The sequence below is a fragment of the Oncorhynchus mykiss genome, chromosome 31 (assembly GCF_013265735.2).
Source record: "Oncorhynchus mykiss isolate Arlee chromosome 31, USDA_OmykA_1.1, whole genome shotgun sequence".
Classification (NCBI taxonomy): Eukaryota; Metazoa; Chordata; class Actinopteri; order Salmoniformes; family Salmonidae; genus Oncorhynchus; species Oncorhynchus mykiss.
In genome coordinates this window covers 43,635,877-43,656,997 of record NC_050571.1, presented here as the reverse complement: position 1 = coordinate 43,656,997, position 21,121 = coordinate 43,635,877, and the positions used below count along the sequence as shown (strand labels likewise).

Below are 21,121 nucleotides of genomic sequence, written 5' to 3'. Positions count from 1 at the left end.
CCACAGATGTCTCAAGTTTTGAGTGAATGTGCAATTTACATGCTGACTGTAGACATGTCCAACAGAGCTGTTGTCAGAGAATTTAAAGTTAATTTATCTACCATAAGCCGCCTCCAACGTCATTTTTAGAGAATTCGGCAGTACATCCAACCGGCCTCACAACCGCAGACCATGTGTCACCAAGCCAGCCCAGGACCTCCACATCCAGCTTCTTCACCTGCAAGATCGGATGAGGAGTGGCGTGCTCAGGAATATTTATGTCTGTTATAAAGCCCTTTTGTGGGGGAAAAATGAATTCTGATTGGCTGGACCTGGCTCTCCAGTGGGTGGACCTGACTCCCAAGTGGGTGGGCCTGCGCCCCTGCCCAGTCATCTGAAATCCATAGATTAGGGCCTGATGAATTTATTTCAATTGACTGATTTCCTTATATGAATTGTAACTCAGTAAAATCTTTGAAATTGTTGTATGTTGTGTTTATGTTTTTGTATTCAGAATAGCTATTGGAAGATCAGGCTCACTCAACTTACAGAAATGAAATGCTGTGCGGGGACGGACGTGGTACTGAAGAGGTTCCGCTGTGAGGATATGTTGTTTTATGAGGCCGGGGTACTGTAGAGACTCCACTATGGGGGCATGGCACGTTGCGGGGACAGGCTACTGTAGAGACTCCAATATGGGGGCATGGCACGTTGCGGGGACAGGCTACTGTAGAGACTCCACTATGGGGGCATAGTACGTTGCGGGGACAGGCTACTGTAGAGACTCCACTATGGGGGCATAGTACGTTGCGGGGACAGGCTACTGTAGAGACTCCACTATGGGGGCATGGTACGTTGCGGGGACAGGCTACTGTTGAAACTCCACAACAGTCACTGCCCCCTTCTAACACACACACACACACACACTGGGTGTATAGTCTTACTGTCGTCCCCTTTTTAACTATTTATACAATATACTAACTAATAGAAGCAGCAGACAGTGAAATTAGCAAGCAAATGTTTTGGTCTCATAGGTTTGTATCTGATAATATACAGTGCCTTGCGAATGTATTTGGCCCCCTTGAACTTTGCGACCTTTTGCCACATTTCAGGCTTCAAACATAAAGATATAAAACTGTATTTTGCTGTTTTGCAAGGAGGAATGGGAAAAAAAATTCAGTCTCTCGATGTGCAAAACTGATAGAGACATACCCCAAGCGACTTACAGCTGTAATCGCAGCAAAAGGTGGCGCTACAAAGTATTAACTTAAGGGGGCTGAATAATTTTGCACGCCCAATTTTTCAGTTTTTGATTTGTTAAAAAAGTTTGAAATATCCAATAAATGTCGTTCCACTTCATGATTGTGTCCCACTTGTTGTTGATTCTTCACAAAAAAATACAGTTTTATATCTTTATGTTTGAAGCCTGAAATGTGGCAAAAGGTCGCAAAGTTCAAGGGGGCCGAATACTTTCGCAAGGCACTGTATATGAACTATTCATATTATACTAGTAGAAGCAGTGGATATAAGGAGCTTCTTGTGTTCCTGGCTTAAACATTTATTTACCTGAATAAATAACTAAGATAAAGAAAACCCTTCCAATTTCATTTTACTCTTGGCCCCCTGTGTCTCCGTAACTGCTGACTTAGTGTTAAGGAGCTGTAAGTGGTTCCAAGGTGTGCAGCCAGTGCTGTTGGCAGAACGAGGACTGATAGAGACACAGAGAGTGAGATCTGTAGCTGCAAATTCATAGGCTGAAAGAAGTAGGCTAGTTTTCTGACAGAGGTACAGAAGTATGCTGCGCATTCAGGCTGGAGAGGACTACGAGAGAGTCAGATCTTTGGCAGAGATGAAGATAGAGGGATATCTGTTTCAAAAGTGTGGAGGAGATTGAAAGATCCTCTATGATAGTGATTTAAAGAGATACATTATGTTAAGTAGAGATGATGTCTGGCAGCACATTAAGACTGGAGCCTCTGTTCGTATTCTAGGTGCTCCGACCTGCTCTCCTCATCAGAAACTATTACCCAGCATGCCTCATTGCATTCCTTCCTCCCTCCACCCAGTACCTGCTCTGCTGGAGGGGTGGTTTACCCTGTAAAATAGGGGGAGGAAGGGGGGAGAGGAGAAGGATAAAGGGAGGACTAATGTGATGTGTTGGATGGCCAGGAGGTATCTCTAGTCAAATGCCACATTTTTTCTTCTGGCTGCTTTTGATTGACGGGCAGCATGAAATGTAATGACCTGAACAAACCTCTTGGAAGTCGATTGTTTAACATGGAGGGATGTGTGTGTTGGCGACTGTGCTTGCGTGAAAGAGAGAGAAGAGGAGAGATGAAGAGACATAAAGATGGAGGGAGAGGGAAGAGAGATGGCGAGAGAGACCTTGTGTGGGTGGAGAGAATAAAGTTCTCCACTGATGTTTCTGTTCAAGAGGAGATCCCTGCTCTCTGTGTCTCTACAGAGTTTTACCTCTGACTGAAAGAGGCCTGTTTCACACTGACGATAGTGTTTTTGTTAGTGTGTGGGTGTTTTCAACCGAAGATGTTGAAAGATGTGAAACTTGAATCCGGGGGTTGAGTCTCCATTGTTCTGTCTGTACAGAGAATCCCACTGTAGCTACTGTAGCTGAATATCCCTGAGAAGAACAGCTCTACTGCATGCATCTGTCCTCTGGCTCTCAATGGAATTGGACACACACACACACACACACACACACACCACATGCACGCACGCACGTATGCATGCACACACACACTGGAAGGAATAAGGAGAAGGCAGCAGCGAAATGGAAACAGCTTTGTCTTGATCAAACCAGATCTTCTCTGTGCTCAGAATGGGTGTATGAGTGTGCCAGCTGGGAGTGTTTTCTTCAGCACTGTTCCCATTTCCTCAGTGTCAGGGTACTAAGGGGCAGTTATGAATCAGCTCACACCTGCCAGAGCTCTGCAGTGGGCCTCACTGCATCATTCAGAAAAGGACCACTTCCACTCCTCTCTGAGACCCACCAGAGAGCTCCTCTGTGGGCCTCTCAGCCAGCCCGGAGACCAGAGCTGCCACTGAGACTGGCCTTGGTATTCAGCAGACACAGAGTCTGCTGTACTGCTCCCTCCTTTATTTCTACTCCTGCCATCACTTCACCTCTCCTCTGCGTCGCTGGTCTGGGGAAGTCATCACCCGGGCATGAATATAAGATATGAGGTCATCAATAACGGCCACAGAGAGGGATTAAGCAGACCTAGACTTCCGGTTACTGTCTTCTCCTCTGATTGGTCCAGCTACATGTCTGGCTTGTGACCCCCTCTCTTCCTCATCCTTCATCCTCATTTATACCTTCCTCACTCACACATAAAAAGCTGAAATTATTGAAAAGCGTCCTTGTCTCTCTCACAAAGTGGGATTTAAACATAATTTACATAGAGGTTAAAAAGCGGTACTTTGTTATACTCTTTTCAGTTTTGTCACAGTCAGGCCTCACATTGTGGTCCATCACACACACACACACACACACACACACACACACACACACACACACACACACACACACACACTAAAACCCTCTGCAGATACATAGCTAGTGTTTCTGTGCGTGCAGAGTGTATCCAGCTGCAGTCTAAATCAATAGTCCCCTACCTGTGAAGGAAGGCTGGTTCTTCGATCCATCTCGCTCTCTCTACAGACAGAACATTAAAGGTCAGCCAATCAGCAGTCAGTAGAATCTCATGTAGCCGTAGCTCCACTTTAAATATGCAGGATGTCTGAATGTTCTTTTATTCATGAGAGCATGGATTCAGTTATTTATAAACTGTTTGTGTTTCCCCAGTGTTGACAGAACCTCCACAAAGTGCTCAAGGAGAAATGTATAATGTCACATGAAACATGAGAATGGAATAACACACATAGAAAAACACAAATTTCCACAGGTTCATCCCACATTGAGATTTTCATGTGTGTGTGCATCTCCTTCAGATTTCGACTCAGGCCTTGGCATGATGACGGGCATCGCTCCCATGAACCCCATGATGCCTGGCCTTGGTTACGTACCCCCGCCCCCCCTTCCCCAAGATCTGCCCATCGTCAAGGAGATCATCCACTGCCAAAGCTGTACCCTCTTCCCCCCCAACCCACGTAAGTCTATTTCCCTCTTTTTAACTTTAGCCGCAACACGCTACAAATCTATGGAAGTGATTGGGACAACCAAGCAATGTTAATTTTGTGGCCAAATCACCTTTAGATAATATCAAATCAAATAATTAACTTTACAAATATCACTCCCATTGGTTTTTAGCCAGTGGCGGCTAAAATTAGCTGAAGTTTGTAGTGGCTGTTTAAAGAAAACCGAACCATGCATTCCAGTTTCTCCTGGCCCATAGACTACTTTTAGGGTGAGAAACCATCTGACATTAAGTTGTAAATGACTCAACTTCCCCTTTAATTAAGACATAATATGCTTACTGAACTCAGCAAAAAAAGAAATGTCCCTTTTTCAAATAATTTGTAAAAATCCAAATAACTTCACAGATCTTCATTGTAAAGGGTTTAAACACTATTTCCCATGCTTGTTCAATGAACCATAAACAATTAATGAACATGCACCTGTGGAACGGCTGTTAAGACAGCTTACAGATGGTTGGCAATTAAGGTCACAGTTATGAAAACTTAGGACACTAAAGAGGCCTTTCTACTGACTCTAAAAAAGTGCCCATGGTCCCTGCTCATCTGCGTGAATGTGCTTTATGCATGCTGCAAGGAGGCATAAGGACTACAGATGTGGCCAGGACAATAAATTGCAATGTCCGTACTGTGAGACGCCTAAGACAGCGCTACAGGGAGACAGGACGGACAGCTGATCGTTCTCGCAGTGGCAGACCACGTGTAACAACACCTGCACAGGATCGGTACATCCAAACGTCACACATGCGTGACAGGTACAGTATGGCAACAACAACTGCCTGAGTTACACCAGGAACGCACAATCCCTCCATCAGTGCTCAGACTGTCCACAATGGGCTGAGAGAGGCTGGACTGAGGGCTAGTAGGCCTGTTGTAAGGCAGGTCCTCACCAGACATCACCGGCAACAACGTCGCCACCGTCGCTGGACCAGACAGGACTGTCAAAAAGTGCTGACAAGTCGAGTTCCGATTATCATCGAAGGAATGAGCGTTACATCGAGGCCTGTACTCTGAAGGGGGATCGATTTGGAGGTGGAGGGTCCGTCATGGTCTGGGGCGGTGTGTCACAGCATCATCGGATTGAGCTTGTTGTCATTGCAGGCAATCTCAATGCTGTGCGTTATTGGGAAGACTTCCTCCTCCCTCATGTGGTACCCTTCCTGCAGGCTCATCCTGACATGAACCTCCAGCATGACAATGCCACCAGCCATACTGCTAGTTCTGTGCGTGATTTCATGCAAGACAGGAATGTCATGTCATGCCATGGCCAGCGAAGAGCCCGGATCTCAATCCCATTGAGCACGTCTGGGACCTATTGTATCGGAGGGCGAGGGCTAGAAACTTTCCCTCCAGAAATGTCCGGGAACTTGCAGGTGGCTTGGTGGAAGATCTCAAAGCAAGAACTGGCAAATCTGGTGCAGTCCATGAGGAGGAGATGCACTGCAGTACTTAATGCAGCTGGTGGCCACACCAGATACTGACTGTTACTTTTGATTTTTACCCCCCTTTGTTCAGGGACACATTATTCCATTTCTGTTAGTCACAGTGTCTGTGGAACTTGTTCAGTTTATGTCTCAACCATTGAATCTTGTTACGTTAATACAAATACCTTGTAGAGACAGACTAGGGCTGTCTCCGAATAAAACAAATCTTGGTCGACCGAAAGTCGTATATACCTGTATATAGACACACCATGTGTTTTATAAAATCAACAATATGCATTGAGCTTGTCTGATGCTTTACGCTTACTGTTTGATGAAATAAGACACAAATAACTCAAGAGGGAGCCAGAGATCTAGAGAAAGAAAGAAACCTTAGCCTGACCCCACCATTTTTGCCATTACTCTCCTGAAGTTGCCGGTAATAGGCTACAGGAGGAGTTGGCAACCTTTCTCATGTGGAATGCCAATCTATTTGACCATTTATACCGATCTGTGTGCCAGTTACGGTTTTCATATGCACATTTTCGTGCAGCAGTTTTATTTTATATACAGATGAAGTCGGAAGTTTACATACACTTAGGTTGGAGTCATTAAAACAGGGTTTTCAACCACTCCACTAATGTCTTGTTAACAAACTATAGTTTTGGCAAGTCAGTTGTGTCATGCACAGAGTAGATGTCCTAAGTAATTTTTCCAACAATTGTTTTCAGACAGATTATTTCACTTATCATTCACTGTATCACAATTCCAATGGGTCTGAAGTTTACATACACTAAGTTGACTGTGCCTTTAATAAACAGCTTGGAAAATTCCATAAAATGATGTCATGGCTTTAGAAGATTCTGATAGGCTAATTGACATAATTTGAGTCAATTGGAGGTGCACCTGGGGATGTATTTCAAGCCTGACCTTCAAACTCAGTGCCTCTTTGCTTGACATCATGGGAAAATCAAAAGAAAATCAGCCAAAACCTCATAAAAAAAATTGTAGACCTCCACAAGTCTGGTTCATCCTTGGGAGCAATTTCCAAATGTCTGAAGGTGCCACGCTCATCTGTACAAACAATAGTACGCAAGTATAAACACCATGGGACCACATAGCCGTCATATCGCTCAGGAAGGAGACGCATTCTGTTTCCTAGAGATGAATGTACTTTGGAGCGAAAAGTGCAAATCAACCCCAGAACAACAGCAATGGACCTTGTTAAGATGCTGGAGGAAACGGGTACAAAATAATCTATATCCACAGTAAAACAAGTCCTATATCGACATAACCTGAATGGCCGCTCAGCAAGGAAGAAGACACTGCTCCAAAACCGCCATAAAAAAGCCAGACTATGGTTTGCAACTGCACATGCGGACAAAGATTGTACTTTTTGAAGAAATGTCCTCTAGTCTGATGAAACAAAAATAGAACTGTTTGGCCATAATGACCATTGTTATGTTTGGAGGAAAAAGGGGGAAGCTTTGCAGGCTGAAGACCACCATCCCAACTGTGAAGCACGGGGGTGGCAGCATCATCTTGTGGGGGTGCTTTGCTACAGGAGGGACTGGTGCACTTCACAAAATAGATGGCATCATGAGGGGGGGGGGGGAATTGTGTCAATATAATTGAAGCAACATCTCAAGACATCAGTCAGGAAGTTAAAGTTTGGTCACAAATGGGTCTTCCAAATGGACAATGACCCCAAGCTGACTTCCAAAGTTGTGGCAAAAGGGCAAACAAAGTCAAGGTATTGGAGTGGCCATCACAAAGTCCTGGCATCAATCCTATAGAAAAGTTAAAAAGCTGAAAAAGCATGTGCGAGCATGGAGGCCTACAAACCTGACTCAGTTACACCAGCTCTGTCTGGAGGAATGGGCCAGAATTCACCCAACTTATTGTGGGAAGCTTGTGGAAGGCTACCCGAAACGTTTGACACAAGTGAAACAATTTAAAGGCAATGCTACCAAATAAAATTGAGTGTGTAAACTTCTGACCCACTAGGAATGTGATGAAAGAAATTAAAGCTGAAATAAATAATTCTCTCTACTATTATTCTGACATTTCACATTCTTGAAATTAAGTGGTGAACCCAACTGACCTAAAACAGGGAATTTTTACTGGGATTAAATGTCAGGAATTGTGAAAATCTGAGTTAAATGTATTTGTCTAAGGTGTATGTAAACTTCTGACTACAACTGTATAGGTAGGGGTATAGTGACTAGCAGCAGTGTGTGTGCCGCGTCAGTATGCATTTGTGTGTTGGCATATTTAGTGTGTGTTTTGGGATGTAAGTATGTGTGGGTAGAATCCCCAAAAAGGATCAATGCAGGTAGCAATTTGATTTCCTATTTAGTAGTCTTGTTTTGAAGTCTTATGACTTTGGTGTAGAAGCTGTTCAGGGTCCTGTTGGTTCCAAACTTGGTGTGTTGGTATTGCTTGCCGTGCGGTAGCAGAGAGAACAGTCTGTGGCTGGAGTCTTTGACAAATTTGTTGGCCTTCCTCTGACATCGCCTGGTATAAAGGTCCAGAATGGCAGGAAGCTCGGCCCCAGTGATGTACTGGGCAGTATGCACTACCTTGCAGTCGGATGCCAAGCAGTTACCATACCAAGCGGTGATGCAGCCTGTCAAGATGCTCTTGATGGTGCAGCTGTATTACTTTTTGAGGATCTGAGGGCCCGTGCCACATATTTTCAGAGGCATTGTTATGCCCTCATCACAACTGTGTTGGTGTGTTTGGACCGTGATAATGATGTGGCCATCGAGGAACTTGAAGCTCTCGACCCGCTCCACTATAGCCCCATCGATATAAATGGGGGGTGTGCTTGGCTCTCTGTTAATTGTAGTCCACGATCAGCTCCTTTGTCTTCCTTTGAGTAAGAGGTTGTTGTCCTTGCACCACACCTCCGTAAAGGCTGTTTCATTGCTGCCGGTGATCATGCCTACCACCATCGTGTGGTAGGTGTTGGAGTCGTGTGCGACCACACAGTCGTGGGTGAACAGGGAGTACATGAGGGGATTAAGCATACACCCCTTAGGGGCCCCCATGTTGAGGGTCAGTGTTGCAGATGTGTTGTTGCCTACTCTCACCGCCTGGGGGCGGTCCGTCAGGAAGTCCAGGATCCAGTTGCAGAGGGAGAGGTTAGGTCCCAGGAACCTTAGTACCCCCGAAGCTCATCATTTAGCTATGGTGTTGAACTCTAAGCTGTAGTCAATGAATAGCATTCTCATGTAGGTGTCCCTTTTGTCCATGTGGGAAAGGGCAGTGTGGAGTGCAATAGAGATTGCGTCATCTGTGGATCTGTTGGGGTGGTCCAGGGTGTCTGGGATGATGGTGTTGATGTGAGCAATGACCAGCCTTTCAAAGCATTTCATGGCTACAGATGTGAGTGCTACGTGGCGATAATCATTTAGACAGGTTACCTTGGTGGTCTGCTTGAAACATGTAGTTATTACAGACTGTGTCAGGGAGAGGTTGAAAATGTCAGTGAAGACACTTGCCAGCTGGTCAGCGCATGCCCTGAGTATGCATCCTGGGAATATGTCTGGCCCTGCAGCCTTGTGAATGTTAACTTGTTTAAAGGTCTTACTCATATCTGCTATGAAGAGCGTGATCATGCAGTCGCCCAGAACAGCTGGTGCTCTCACGCGTGTTGCTTGCCTCGAAGTGAGCATTGAAGGTATTTAGCTCGTCTGGCAGTGTGTGACTTGGTTTCCCTTTGTAATCTGTGATAGTTTGCAAGCCCTGCCACATTTGACAAGCGTCAGAGCCGGGGTAGTAGCATTTGATCTTATTGATGCTGTATTGATGCTTTGCCTGTTTGATGGTTCGTTGGGGAGCGTAGCGGGATTTCTTTTAAGCGTCAGCTGTCAGAGCAGCTTACCGATCGCTGCAGCTGTACACAGCCCATCTGTAAATAGCCCATCCAACCAACTACCTACCTCATCCCCATATTTGTTTTAGTTTTTCTACTCTTTTGCTCACCAGTATTTCTACTTGCACATCCTCATCTGGACATATATCACTCCAGTGTAAATTGCTAAATTGTAATTACTTTGCCACTATGGGCCTATTTATTGCCGTACCTCCTTCCTTCATTTGCACACAATGTATACAGATTTTTCTATTGTGTTATTGACTGTACGCTTGTTTATCCCATGTGTAACTCAATGTTGTTTTTGTCGCACTGCTTTGCTTTATCTTGGCCATGTCGAATTTGTAAATGAGAACTTGTTCTCAACTGTCCTACCTGGTTAAATAAAGATGAAATAAAATAAATGTTTAAAAAAACTCAGGTCCAATTAATACTTTATTATCATTCTTTGTTTCCAAGTTTACAGTTAGTTCTCTGTTTTGATGACTCTCTCTTCTCATCTACAGACCTTCCCTCTCCGGCCATGAGGGAGCGCCCTCCAGGTTGTAAAACGGTGTTTGTGGGCGGTCTGCCAGAGAATGCCACCGAGGCACTCATCGTGGAGGTGTTTGGCCAGTGTGGTGACATCATCGCCATCCGCAAGAGCAAGAAGAACTTCTGCCACATCAGATTCACTGAAGAGTTCACTGTAGACAGAGCCCTCTTCTTGTCTGGTACGCTTCCTATGTTTCCTATTAAACATCATGAAATAAATGCAACCTGTTTCCAGTCAGAGACCTTAACTATGCTGGTCAATGAGAAAACGACTAGAGGTGTTGTGGAATAAATGTTCCCTCTCTTGACTCAGACCATCACTATGCAGGTCAATGAGAAGAAAACTAGAGGTGTAGTGGAATAAATGTCTTCGATACCCTTACTATTGAGGTGACAATAGCAGATGTGTAGTTAAATAAATAGAGTTCTGAATGGAGGAAATGAATCACCAGTACCAGTCCCATTAGTCATGTGACACCAGAGGGTGTTTTGTTATCTTATCTCCTTTTTCCAGCTACTAGATTCCAGCCACATCTTAAATCTCTCTCTTTTCTAAAGCTACTAGACTCCAGCCACATCTTAAATCTCTCTCTTTTCTAAAGCTACTAGACTCCAGCCACATCTTAAATCTCTCTCTTTTTTAAAGCTACTAGACTCCAGCCACATCTTAAATCTCTCTCTTTTCTAAAGCTACTAGACTCCAGCCACATCTTAAATCTCTCTCTTTTCTAAAGCTACTAGACTCCAGACACATCTTAAATCGCTCTCTTTTCTAAAGCTACTAGATTCCAGCCACATCTTAAATCTCTCTCTTTTCTAAAGCTACTAGACTCCAGACACATCTTAAATTTCTCTCTTTTCTAAAGCTACTAGACTCCAGACACATCTTAAATCGCTCTCTTTTCTAAAGCTACTAGACTCCAGCCACATCTTAAATCGCTCTCTTTTCTAAAGCTACTAGACTCCAGCCACATCTTAAATCGCTCTTTTCTAAAGCTACTAGACTCCAGCCACATCTTAAATCTCTCTCTTTTCTAAAGCTACTAGACTCCAGCCATATCTTAAATATCTCTCTTTTCTAAAGCTACAGTGCCTTGCGAAAGTATTCGGCCCCCTTGAACTTTGCGACCTTTTGCCACATTTCAGGCTTCAAACATAAAGATATAAAACTGTATTTTTTTGTGAAGAATCAACAACAAGTGGGACACAATCATGAAGTGGAACGACATTTATTGGATATTTCAAACTTTTTTAACAAATTAAAAACTGAAAAATTGGGCGGGCAAAATTATTCAGCCCCTTTACTTTCAGTGCAGCAAACTCTCTCCAGAAGTTCAGTGAGGATCTCTGAATGATCCATTGTTGACCTAAATGACTAATGATGATAAATACAATCCACCTGTGTGTAATCAAGTCTCCGTATAAATGCACCTGCACTGTGATAGTCTCAGAGGTCCGTTAAAAGCGCAGAGAGCATCATGAAGAACAAGGAACACACCAGGCAGGTCCGAGATACTGTTGTGAAGAAGTTTAAAGCTGGATTTGGATACAAAAAGATTATCAGACCACTGCTAATCTACCAAGACCTGGCCGTCCCTCTAAACTTTCAGCTCATACAAGGAGAAGACTGATCAGAGATGCAGCCAAGAGGCCCATGATCACTCTGGATGAACTGCAGCGATCTACAGCTGAGGTGGGAGACTCTGTCCATAGGACAACAATCAGTCGTATATTGCACAAATCTGGCCTTTATGGAAGAGTGGCAAGAAGAAAGCCATTTCTTAAAGATATACATAAAAAGTGTCGTTTAAAGTTTGCCACAAGCCACCTGGGAGACACACCAAACATGTGGAAGAAGGTGCTCTGGTCAGATGAAACCAAAATTGAACTTTTTGGCAACAATGCAAAACGTTATGTTTGGTGTAAAAGCAACACAGCTGAACACACCATCCCCACTGTCAAACATGGTGGTGGCAGCATCATGGTTTGGGCCTGCTTTTCTTCAGCAGGGACAGGGAAGATGGTTAAAATTGATGGGAAGATGGATGGAGCCAAATACAGGACCATTCTGGAAGAAAACCTGATGGAGTCTGCAAAAGACCTGAGACTGGGACGGAGATTTGTCTTCCAACAAGACAATGATCCAAAACATAATGCAAAATCTACAATGGAATGGTTCAAAAATAAACATATCCAGGTGTTAGAATGGCCAAGTCAAAGTCCAGACCTGAATCCAATCGAGAATCTGTGGAAAGAACTGAAAACTGCAGTTCACAAATGCTCTCCATCCAAACTCACTGAGCTCGAGCTGTTTTGCAAGGAGGAATGGGAAAAAATTTCAGTCTCTCGATGTGCAAAACTGATAGAGACATACCCCAAGCGACTTACAGCTGTAATCGCAGCAAAAGGTAGCGCTACAAAGTATTAACTTAAAGGGGCTGAATAATTTTGCACGCCCAATTTTTCAGTTTTTGATTCGTTAAAAAAGTTTGAAATATCCAATAAATGTCATTCCACTTCATGATTGTGTCCCACTTGTTGTTGATTCTTCACAAAAAAATACAGTTTTATATCTTTATGTTTGAAGCCTGAAATGTGGCAAAAGGTCGCAAAGTTCAAGGGGGCCGAATTCTTTCGCAAGGCACTGTACTAGACTCCAGCCACGTATTAAATCTCTCTCTGTATGCAAACTGAAGGACATATATCACAGCCCCACAAAACGCAGAGGCAGAAGTAAACTGGAAGCCCACGCTAATTTCTCCCTTTTGGCAGAGACTGGAGAGAGAGAAACAGAGAGTGGGAGCAACAGAATGAGAGAGCGGGAGAGACACCAGAAAGAGAGTAGAGATAGTAAAGAAATATGAGAGGAGAAAAGGAAAGAGGAGCAATTAGCAATTTCTACCATGTCACTAGAGGAGCAATTAGTCTCTCTTAAGGTCTCCTCTATAAATTAGTATAGAGAGAGCAGAGTCGTTTCCTACTCCAACCCAGAAAATCTACTTTAGCTGGGATGCAGCTGTGACAGAGGATGAAACAGATTAAAAATAGGGAGAGAGCCTCAGAGGGATGGAGAGACAGGTGGATGGACAGATCGTTTTAACCCAAATAGAGGATGTCAGGCATCAAGATAGAGATGCAGGTGGCTGACAGAAAGTGGTGTGTGTATTTCCCGCATTCTACTGCCCTGTACCTGTTCGATTAACAGAGTGAAATGTCACCGTGATGTTACCACCTGGTTCTAACTCTCTCCCCTCCTCCCTCCCCCTTTGCTCTCGCTCCCCCCTCTTCCCCAGGCTACCGTATGCGTCTGGGCTCCAGTACAGATAAAAAGGACACAGGGCGGCTCCATGTGGATTTTGCCCAAGCCAGAGATGACCTGTATGAGTGGGAGTGTCGTCAGCGCATGTTTGCCAGAGAGGAGAGGCACCGCAGGAGAATGGAGGAGGACCGTTTCAGACCCCCCTCTCCTCCACTCATCGTCCATTACTCAGACCACGAGTGTAGTCAGCTGGGAGACAAGATTAAAGGTGGGGCTCCACGACTTATCGAAGAGTATGCCTTTAATGTGTTTGATTGATGTGTTTATGCATGCGTTTGTGCGTATGTATTTATAGACTTAAAGATGGCGAAAGGAAAGCATAGGCTTCCCCGCTACTGTAATCTTCTGTAGTACAAAAATATCCCCTCCCACAACTTGTACTACTTAAAGATGTCCGAATGTGAGGATTACAGTGGAAAGTAAGTCAGCATTATGTTTTGTGAATTACCGGTAGTGATGAGGTTAGCAAAACCGTTAGCCTCGCTGCTGTCTTAGCCCAAACACCTTGACATGTTCTCCATTGACTGTTTCACAGAGAGAGCAGTAACATTTTAACTGCAGATTTAATGAATGTGGCTTCTCTACTTTCAGTTGAGCTGCTAGATGTGAACATTTATGACAGCCAGGCAGCAGCCGGAAGTTTTAGTATCTACTAGAGGTCGACCGATTATGATTTTTCAGCGCCGATACCGATTATTGGAGGACCAAAAAAGCTGATACCGATTAATCGGACGATTAAAAAAAAAATGTGTTTGTAATAATGACAATTACAACAATACTGAATGAACACTTATTTTAACTTAATATAATACATCAATAAAATCAATTTAGCCAAATAAATAATGAAACATGTTCAATTTGGTTTAAATAACGCAAAAACAAAGTGTTGGAGAAGAAAGTAAAAGTGCAATGTGTGCTATGTAAGTAAGCTAACGTTTACGCTCCTTGCTCAGAACATGAGAACATATGAAAGCTGGTGGTTTCTGGTGGTAAGTAGTTTTAGGTTGCAGTTATTATAGGAATTATAGGACTATTTCCCTCTATTCCATTTGTATTTCATTAACCTTTGACTATTGGATGTTCTTATAGGCACTTTAGTATTGCCAGTGTAACAGTATAGCTTCCGTCCCTCTCCTCGCTCCTCCCTGGGCTCGAACCAGCAACACAACGACAACAGCCACCATCGAAGCAGCGTTACCCCATGCAGAGCAAGGGGAACAACTACTAGAAGGCTCAGAGCGAGTGACGTTTGAAACCCTATTAGCGCGCGCTAACTAGCTAGCCATTTCACTTCGGTTACACCAGCCTCATCTCGGGAGTTGATAGGCTTGAAGTCATAAACAGCGCAATGCTTGACCCACAACGAAGAGCTGCTGGCAAAACGCACGAAAGTGCTGTTTGAATGAATGCTTCTGCCTTCCACCACTCAGTCAGATACTTAGATACTTGTATGCTTGTATGCTCAGTCAGATTATATGCAACGCAGGACACGCTAGATAATATCTAGTAATATCACTAGTTAACTAGTGATTATGATTGATTGTTTTTTATAAGCTAGCTAGCAACTTACCTTGGCTTACTGCATTCGCGTAACAGGCAGGCTCCTTGTGGAGTGCAACGAGAGAGAATCAGGTCGTTATTGCGTTGGACAAGTTAACTGCAAGATTGGATCCCCCGAGCTGACAAGGTGAAAATCTGTCTTTCTGCCCCTGAACAAGGCAGTTAACCCACCGTTCCTAGGCCGTCACTGAAAATAAGAATGTGTTCTTAACTGACTTGCCTAGTTAAATAAAATCAATTTAAAAAATTTAAAATATATATTATAATTTAAAAAATCGGCAAATCGGTGCCCAAAAATACCGATTTCGGCCCTAATTAATCGTAAATTTCGATTAATCGGTCGATCTCTAGTATCTACACATCTCTTCAACACATCCCGCTTCTCTTACTGTATTTGTGCATTGACTCTTAGGGACCTCGTCAAAGTGTGTTATTTTGATAAGCCTCTTAGCTCCCTAGATGTGTAGATGCATTGTATGACATTGAAAATGATAATTATGTTCATCAGATGCCACAGCCTCACAGTTAAACACTCATTCAGTCCAAATATGAATAATCTATGGGCCCTGGTCATTGTCAGTGATTGACTAGTATTGATACCTACTGAGAATGTGTATTAATAATGGAACTGTAGTTACCAGGAAGGACTAGTGACTGTCGAGGGCCTGGAAATCTAAATCATTCTATAATATAGAGTAACACCTCAGCGAGTTCTAGTTATGACACATTCATTTCTGACACCTTGATTCAATATCAAAAGCAGTAATGGATGTATGTGTGTGTGGGGAGGGGGTTCGTGTGTGCGGGGGAGGCTTCTGTGGGCTTCATCTTAAATCAACTGAAAAGGCTTCCAGCTGCTCAATCTGTGTTAGTATGTGTGTGTTAGAGAGCGAGTGAGTGATTTGTATTTTCTCTCATACCCTCTCTTCCCCTCCTTGTGTCGAGTTAGAGGATTTATTAGGAAACCAATAAGCACTAACCAAATATAATGTAATGAGCAACCAGTGTCATTAGTGGTCCCTGGAGAAATGGCTATACGCAGAAACAGAAGAGTGATCAAATTAAGATCTTACATCTGTACACTCTAGATGACATGAAATGATCAATCCCATATTGATCTTTCACAGTCAGGCCAGCCCAAGCTGCACTGTGCAAGTAGGCCTACTAGACTGTCAACTGAGTACGACATTCACAGGTTTCAGATGTTCAACAAATCAAATTAGTTTTCACTCTCAAGTCATACTTTATTCATAGAAAAACAACAATTGTATGTTCTAAGCCCACAACCATGCTTAAACCACATCAGGAGGCCTGGGAAAATTAGCATTTTCAATTCATCTGAGCAGGCACCTAACACTGTTGCTTGGTTAGCAGTGTTTCTGTAGCGTTTGCAAAAACAAATGCCCACTGGATTGACGCAAATAATCATGATATCGGTCTGCCAGGTAGGTATCGGTTCATTTTTAGCTAGTTAACATTTCATTTTTGGGAAAGCCTTTCCATTTACCAGAAGACGTTTAGGCCTGTCATTAGCGTCACAATTTTTTTCTTGTTCCTTAATTGTTTGAAACCTGGACTTTTTACTTCATATTATGAGGAATGTCTGACCTTGCTTCAAAGTAGCCTGTAGCCAAAATCCCACCATAGAAACGCGGAGGCAATTATTTTATAAAGACTTTCTCATTTGCGCTTTCCTGTTCTATTGGTTTTCAAACTTTCTTTGTCTAGCAGCCACAGCCTCACAGTTAAACACTCATTCAGTCCAAATATGAATAATCTATGGGCCCTGGTCATTGTCAGTGATTGACTAGTATTGATACCTACATTATCCTAGTCATATTAACAACCCATGATTTCCATTTTGTAGCATTTGAGCGTAGGCCTACCGCTGTGTGCGCATTGCAGCGCTTAAAATGTGAAGAAATAATAGTTTATCGACATTTTAAGCTAAACATTATGTTCTGTTCCATCAGCCTTATTAAATGATACGGCATATACCTCCAGTACGCTACTTTGATACGCATCGTGGGGATTCAAATGTGAGTATATGCAATTCCCACTGAAAACAAAGTGAGTATACGGTGTATTCCGGCGTATACCCTCCATTACACCACTGAGTGTCATTAACAATGAAAATCAATAACACTCTTGTCTCTTGACATCACCTTATCAGTCTACGACCCAAAAATGAATAATGCAAAACAGCCACTGTTGTTCATACAAAGGCATTTGAAACATTATATTTATTCCATTCATTCACTGCCCTCTAGTTCACATTCAGAGCAATACTGGAGAAAAGCCAGAAGCGGTGGTGCCATTTAGAATGAATTTGAGGGATTTCATTAAAGATATCACTATTCTTTCTCCTACTCTTTCTCCTCTCCTGTCTCCCCTCCTTCCCTATTCTCTCCTCCGTTCCTCTCCTCTCCTGCTATCAGCTTTGGGATGAATTAATACACTTTTTTTCTCTAATGAACTGTCTCCACGGAAATGGTTTGGTCTGCAAACACTGTGACTTCCTGCTTCTCTGCTCTCTCTGTGGCGCCTCTCTTCTCAGTTCACTATCAGGCCTTGATACATAGGACATAATAACTTTCAAACCATCCTACTGAATTATTTGTTATTTAATGCGGAAATTCATGTTCTAATTCTGAATTCTATGTTTCAAACCACAAATGGATTCTTACCCCTAACCCTAACATTACATATTTTTTTGACCCCTAACAAATCTAGCTACTGACCCTAACCTCAAGTTTGACTTTAATAACCCTATCCTCTCCTCAGATGAGGCAGCGTTTGCAGAGGCGGTGCGCGTGCTGCTGACGTGGGTGGAACGCGGCGAGGTGAACCGTCGTAACGCCAACAACTTCTATTCCATGATCCAGTCGTCCAACAGCCACATCCGCCAGCTGATGTGTCAAAAGGCCACGCACGAGAAGGAGATGGAGGAAGCCAAGGACAAGTTCAAGAGTGCTCTATCTGGCATTCTGGCACAATGTGAGTACACACTAGACTGACATCACACACCCACATACAGAGGGAAAGAGAACCATGTCTCACATCAGGGTCAACATCAAACCACCACCGTTCTCTTGAGGCAACGTCAACATTGTCCCTGTAAAAGTTCCCCATACTCAAGTGATTTTCATGTCACAAGTTCACTTGTCCTATTATTACAGGTGAGTGCTCCATACATGACAAATACTCGGGACATTAAACAGAAATGGTATTTTCTGAAAACACACACACAGCAGGGCACAAACAGAACACTTCAGAAGAACCCCTTTATGGGAATACTCTTTGAAGGAGCAGTTTGGCTGCTAAAGGCCAGTGATGGCAGCAATAACACTGAACAGGTTATTTAGGTAGCTGTTAGCTATCTTTCTTAGCACATCATCATTAAACCCAGAGTGGCCATCTCTCTAGCTCCATCTCCCAATCTCTCTCTCCATCTTTATTGTCTTTCTCCCAGCTTCCCTCTCCCTCACTCTCTCTTTCTCTCTCTGTCCCTCCATCTCTCCATCTCCTAGTGATTGACACCTCGAACACCTCTGTCTGAGGAGAGCAGCTGAATGGCAGATTCACTAATGAGGCTTTTAGGTGCTAATCTCACTGTCGACTCCTGTAGAGCTGACCCTGGGTCAGTCAGAACCATTAGACTTCCCAGGTCAGCCTGAGACATTCAGATAGTTCCTGGGTCAGTCAGACATTCAGGTAGTACCAGTACCTGGGTCAGCCAGAAACATTCAGATATTACCAGTACCTGGGTCAGCCAAAGACATTCAGATATTACCAGTACCTGGGTCAGCCAGAGACATTCAGATAATACCAGTATCTGGGTCAGCCAGAGACATTCAGATAATTCCAGTATCTGGGTCAGCCAGAGACATTCAGGTAGTACCAGTACCTGGGTCAGCCAGAGACATTCAGGTAGTACCAGTACCTGGGTCAGCCAGAGACATTCAGATAGTACCAGTACCTGGGTCAGCCAGAGACATTCAGGTAGTACCAGTACCTGGGTCAGCCAGAGCAAATTCATATAGTATCATCCAGAGGTGGGACCAAGTCACTCAAGTCAAGACCGTCAAGTATCAAGTCAAGACTCAAGTCTTTAACTTTGAGTTTTTTTGAGTCCTAAACAAGTCATAATATGCTATTTTTTCACCTTTATTTAACCAGGTAGGCCAGTTAAGAACAAGTTCTCATTTACAACTGTGACCTGGCCAAGATAAAGCAAAGCAGTCCGACACATACAACAACACAGAGTTACACATGGAATAAACAAACATATAGTCAATAATACAGTGTGTGCAAATGTGATCGACTATCGAGGGTCGCTATGGGGGCGCAATCGGGCGATGTAGGCTTGTACACAATTGCCCAACCTAGTTTTAGGAACGTCAGGTAGGATTTAGGCTACCAACTGCCTAGCTAGTTGTAGCTCAGTCTTGGGTGCAATGATCATGTTCCCGCGCTGACTGACTGTGTGGAGGCTCATTGATTTAACTTTACGCTAGCCTACATGATACACTAGTAAAGTAATACAATTTATAGCTGTTGGCTATATTAGCCACGACTTACAGTTCTTTGTGCAGCTTCAAATGTCGAACAAAGTTGGAAATTGTTGCGCCTCAGTCTGCAATTTTCTTCCCGCATGTTTTGCAAGTTCCAATCCATTTTTTTTGTTGATACAGCATTGTCTTTATATCATCTTTCCAAGGGCTCAATCTGAATTCAGCCGCCAACATTCCTCTGCACTGCCACGCACAACTTTTTCTCAGCTTGCACAATTTGATTGGCTGCTGTCCGATTCCAACTTTAATCCTTTAAATGAAGAGTTGATGCGCTGCACATTTTTTTTAATAGCATCGTTTTTAATATTTGGGCTTGGGGAGGGTATCGAGTCAGAAGGCTCAAGTCCAAGTTAAGTCATGAGTCATTGGTGTTAAAGTCAAAGTCGAGTCCAAGTCATCATATTTGTGACTTGAGTCTGACGCGAGTCCAAGTCATGTGACTCGAGCCCACACCTCTGGTATCATTATCATTCTGAGCGCCAACTAGGGAACTCATTAAGCTTGAGGCGGGACTACCCTGGGACATGTTGGTAGTCTACAGATGTAACACTTGTTTGTCAGCCGTTCAGCCGTTCAGCTGTAACTCCTGTGCTTCAATAGACAACATCCCAAAGGGAGCAGACATAGTTTTATAAACCTGCTTTAACCTTCTCTGTGGCAGTCTCTCTGTATCCCACAGCTGTGACAGGCGTGACACTAAGAACCAAGGATATAACTGTCATGTACTGTCATGTTGTCTTGTCTCTGTCCTTTCCCTTCACCCTGTCTCCCTCTGCTGGTCGTGTTAGGTTACCTTTTCTCCCCCGCTTTCCCCCAGCTGTCCCTTGTCTCCTCTAACTACCCATTCACCTCGTTCCCCACCTGTTCCCTTTTTTCCCTCTGATTAGGTCCCTATATCTCTCTCTGTTTCTGCTCCTGTCCTTGTCGGATTCTTGTTTGTTTGTGTCATTCATGCCTGAACCAGACTGTCGTCATGTTTGCTGTAACCTTGTCCTGTCCTGTCGGAATCTGCCGGTCCATCTGAGCCTACCTATGTTTGGTAATTAAAGAAGCTCTGTTTAAGTTGATTCGCTTTTGGGTCCTCATTCACGCACCGTAACAGAAGAATCCGACCAAGAATGGACCCAGCGACTTCGGATCCTCTCCACTCAGCCGTCGAGATCCAGGGAGCGATGCTAGGCAGACACAAGCAGGAATTGTCTGCTGCTCGACATGCCGTTGAGACCCTGGCCACCCAAGTCTCCAACCTCACAGAACAGGTTCACCATCTCCGCCTCGATCCACCGGCCACTTCCAGGGCTTTCGAATCTCCGGAGCCCAGAATCAATAACCCGCCGTGTTACTCTGGGGAGCCCACTGAATGCCGCTCGTTCCTCACCCAGTGTGATATTGTGTTTTCTCTCCAGCCCAACACTTACTCCAGGAGCACTGCTCGTGTCGCCTACGTCATATCTCTCCTTATTGGACGGGCTCGTGAGTGGGGCACGGCAATCTGGGAGGCAAGGGCTGAGTGTACTAACCAGTATCAAGACTTTAAGGAGGAGATGATACGGGTTTTTGATCGATCTGTTTTTGGGGAGGAGGCTTCCAGGGCCCTGTCTTCCCTATGTCAAGGCAATCGATCCATAACAGACTACTCTATTGAGTTTCGCACTCTTGCTGTCTCCAGTGGCTGGAACGA

The 21,121-nt window shown here is 43.9% G+C and overlaps 1 protein-coding gene across 4 annotated transcripts in view; it reads left to right on the top strand.

The window, feature by feature from the left end:
• LOC110505197 (ecto-NOX disulfide-thiol exchanger 2) overlaps positions 1–21,121 on the top strand; it is a 310,546-nt gene that overhangs the window by 230,873 nt on the left and 58,552 nt on the right. For all 4 annotated transcript variants that reach the window (XR_002470708.2, XR_005041206.1, XM_021584251.2 and 1 more), the window contains exons 4-7: positions 3,949–4,107; positions 9,960–10,166; positions 13,281–13,514; positions 17,651–17,863. Coding sequence is in view for 2 of the 4 variants with exons in the window: in XM_021584251.2 (XP_021439926.1) it covers positions 3,949–4,107; positions 9,960–10,166; positions 13,281–13,514; positions 17,651–17,863 (813 nt within the window). In the remaining 2 variants the exon portion in view is untranslated. The remainder of the gene's footprint in view (positions 1–3,948; positions 4,108–9,959; positions 10,167–13,280; positions 13,515–17,650; positions 17,864–21,121) is intronic.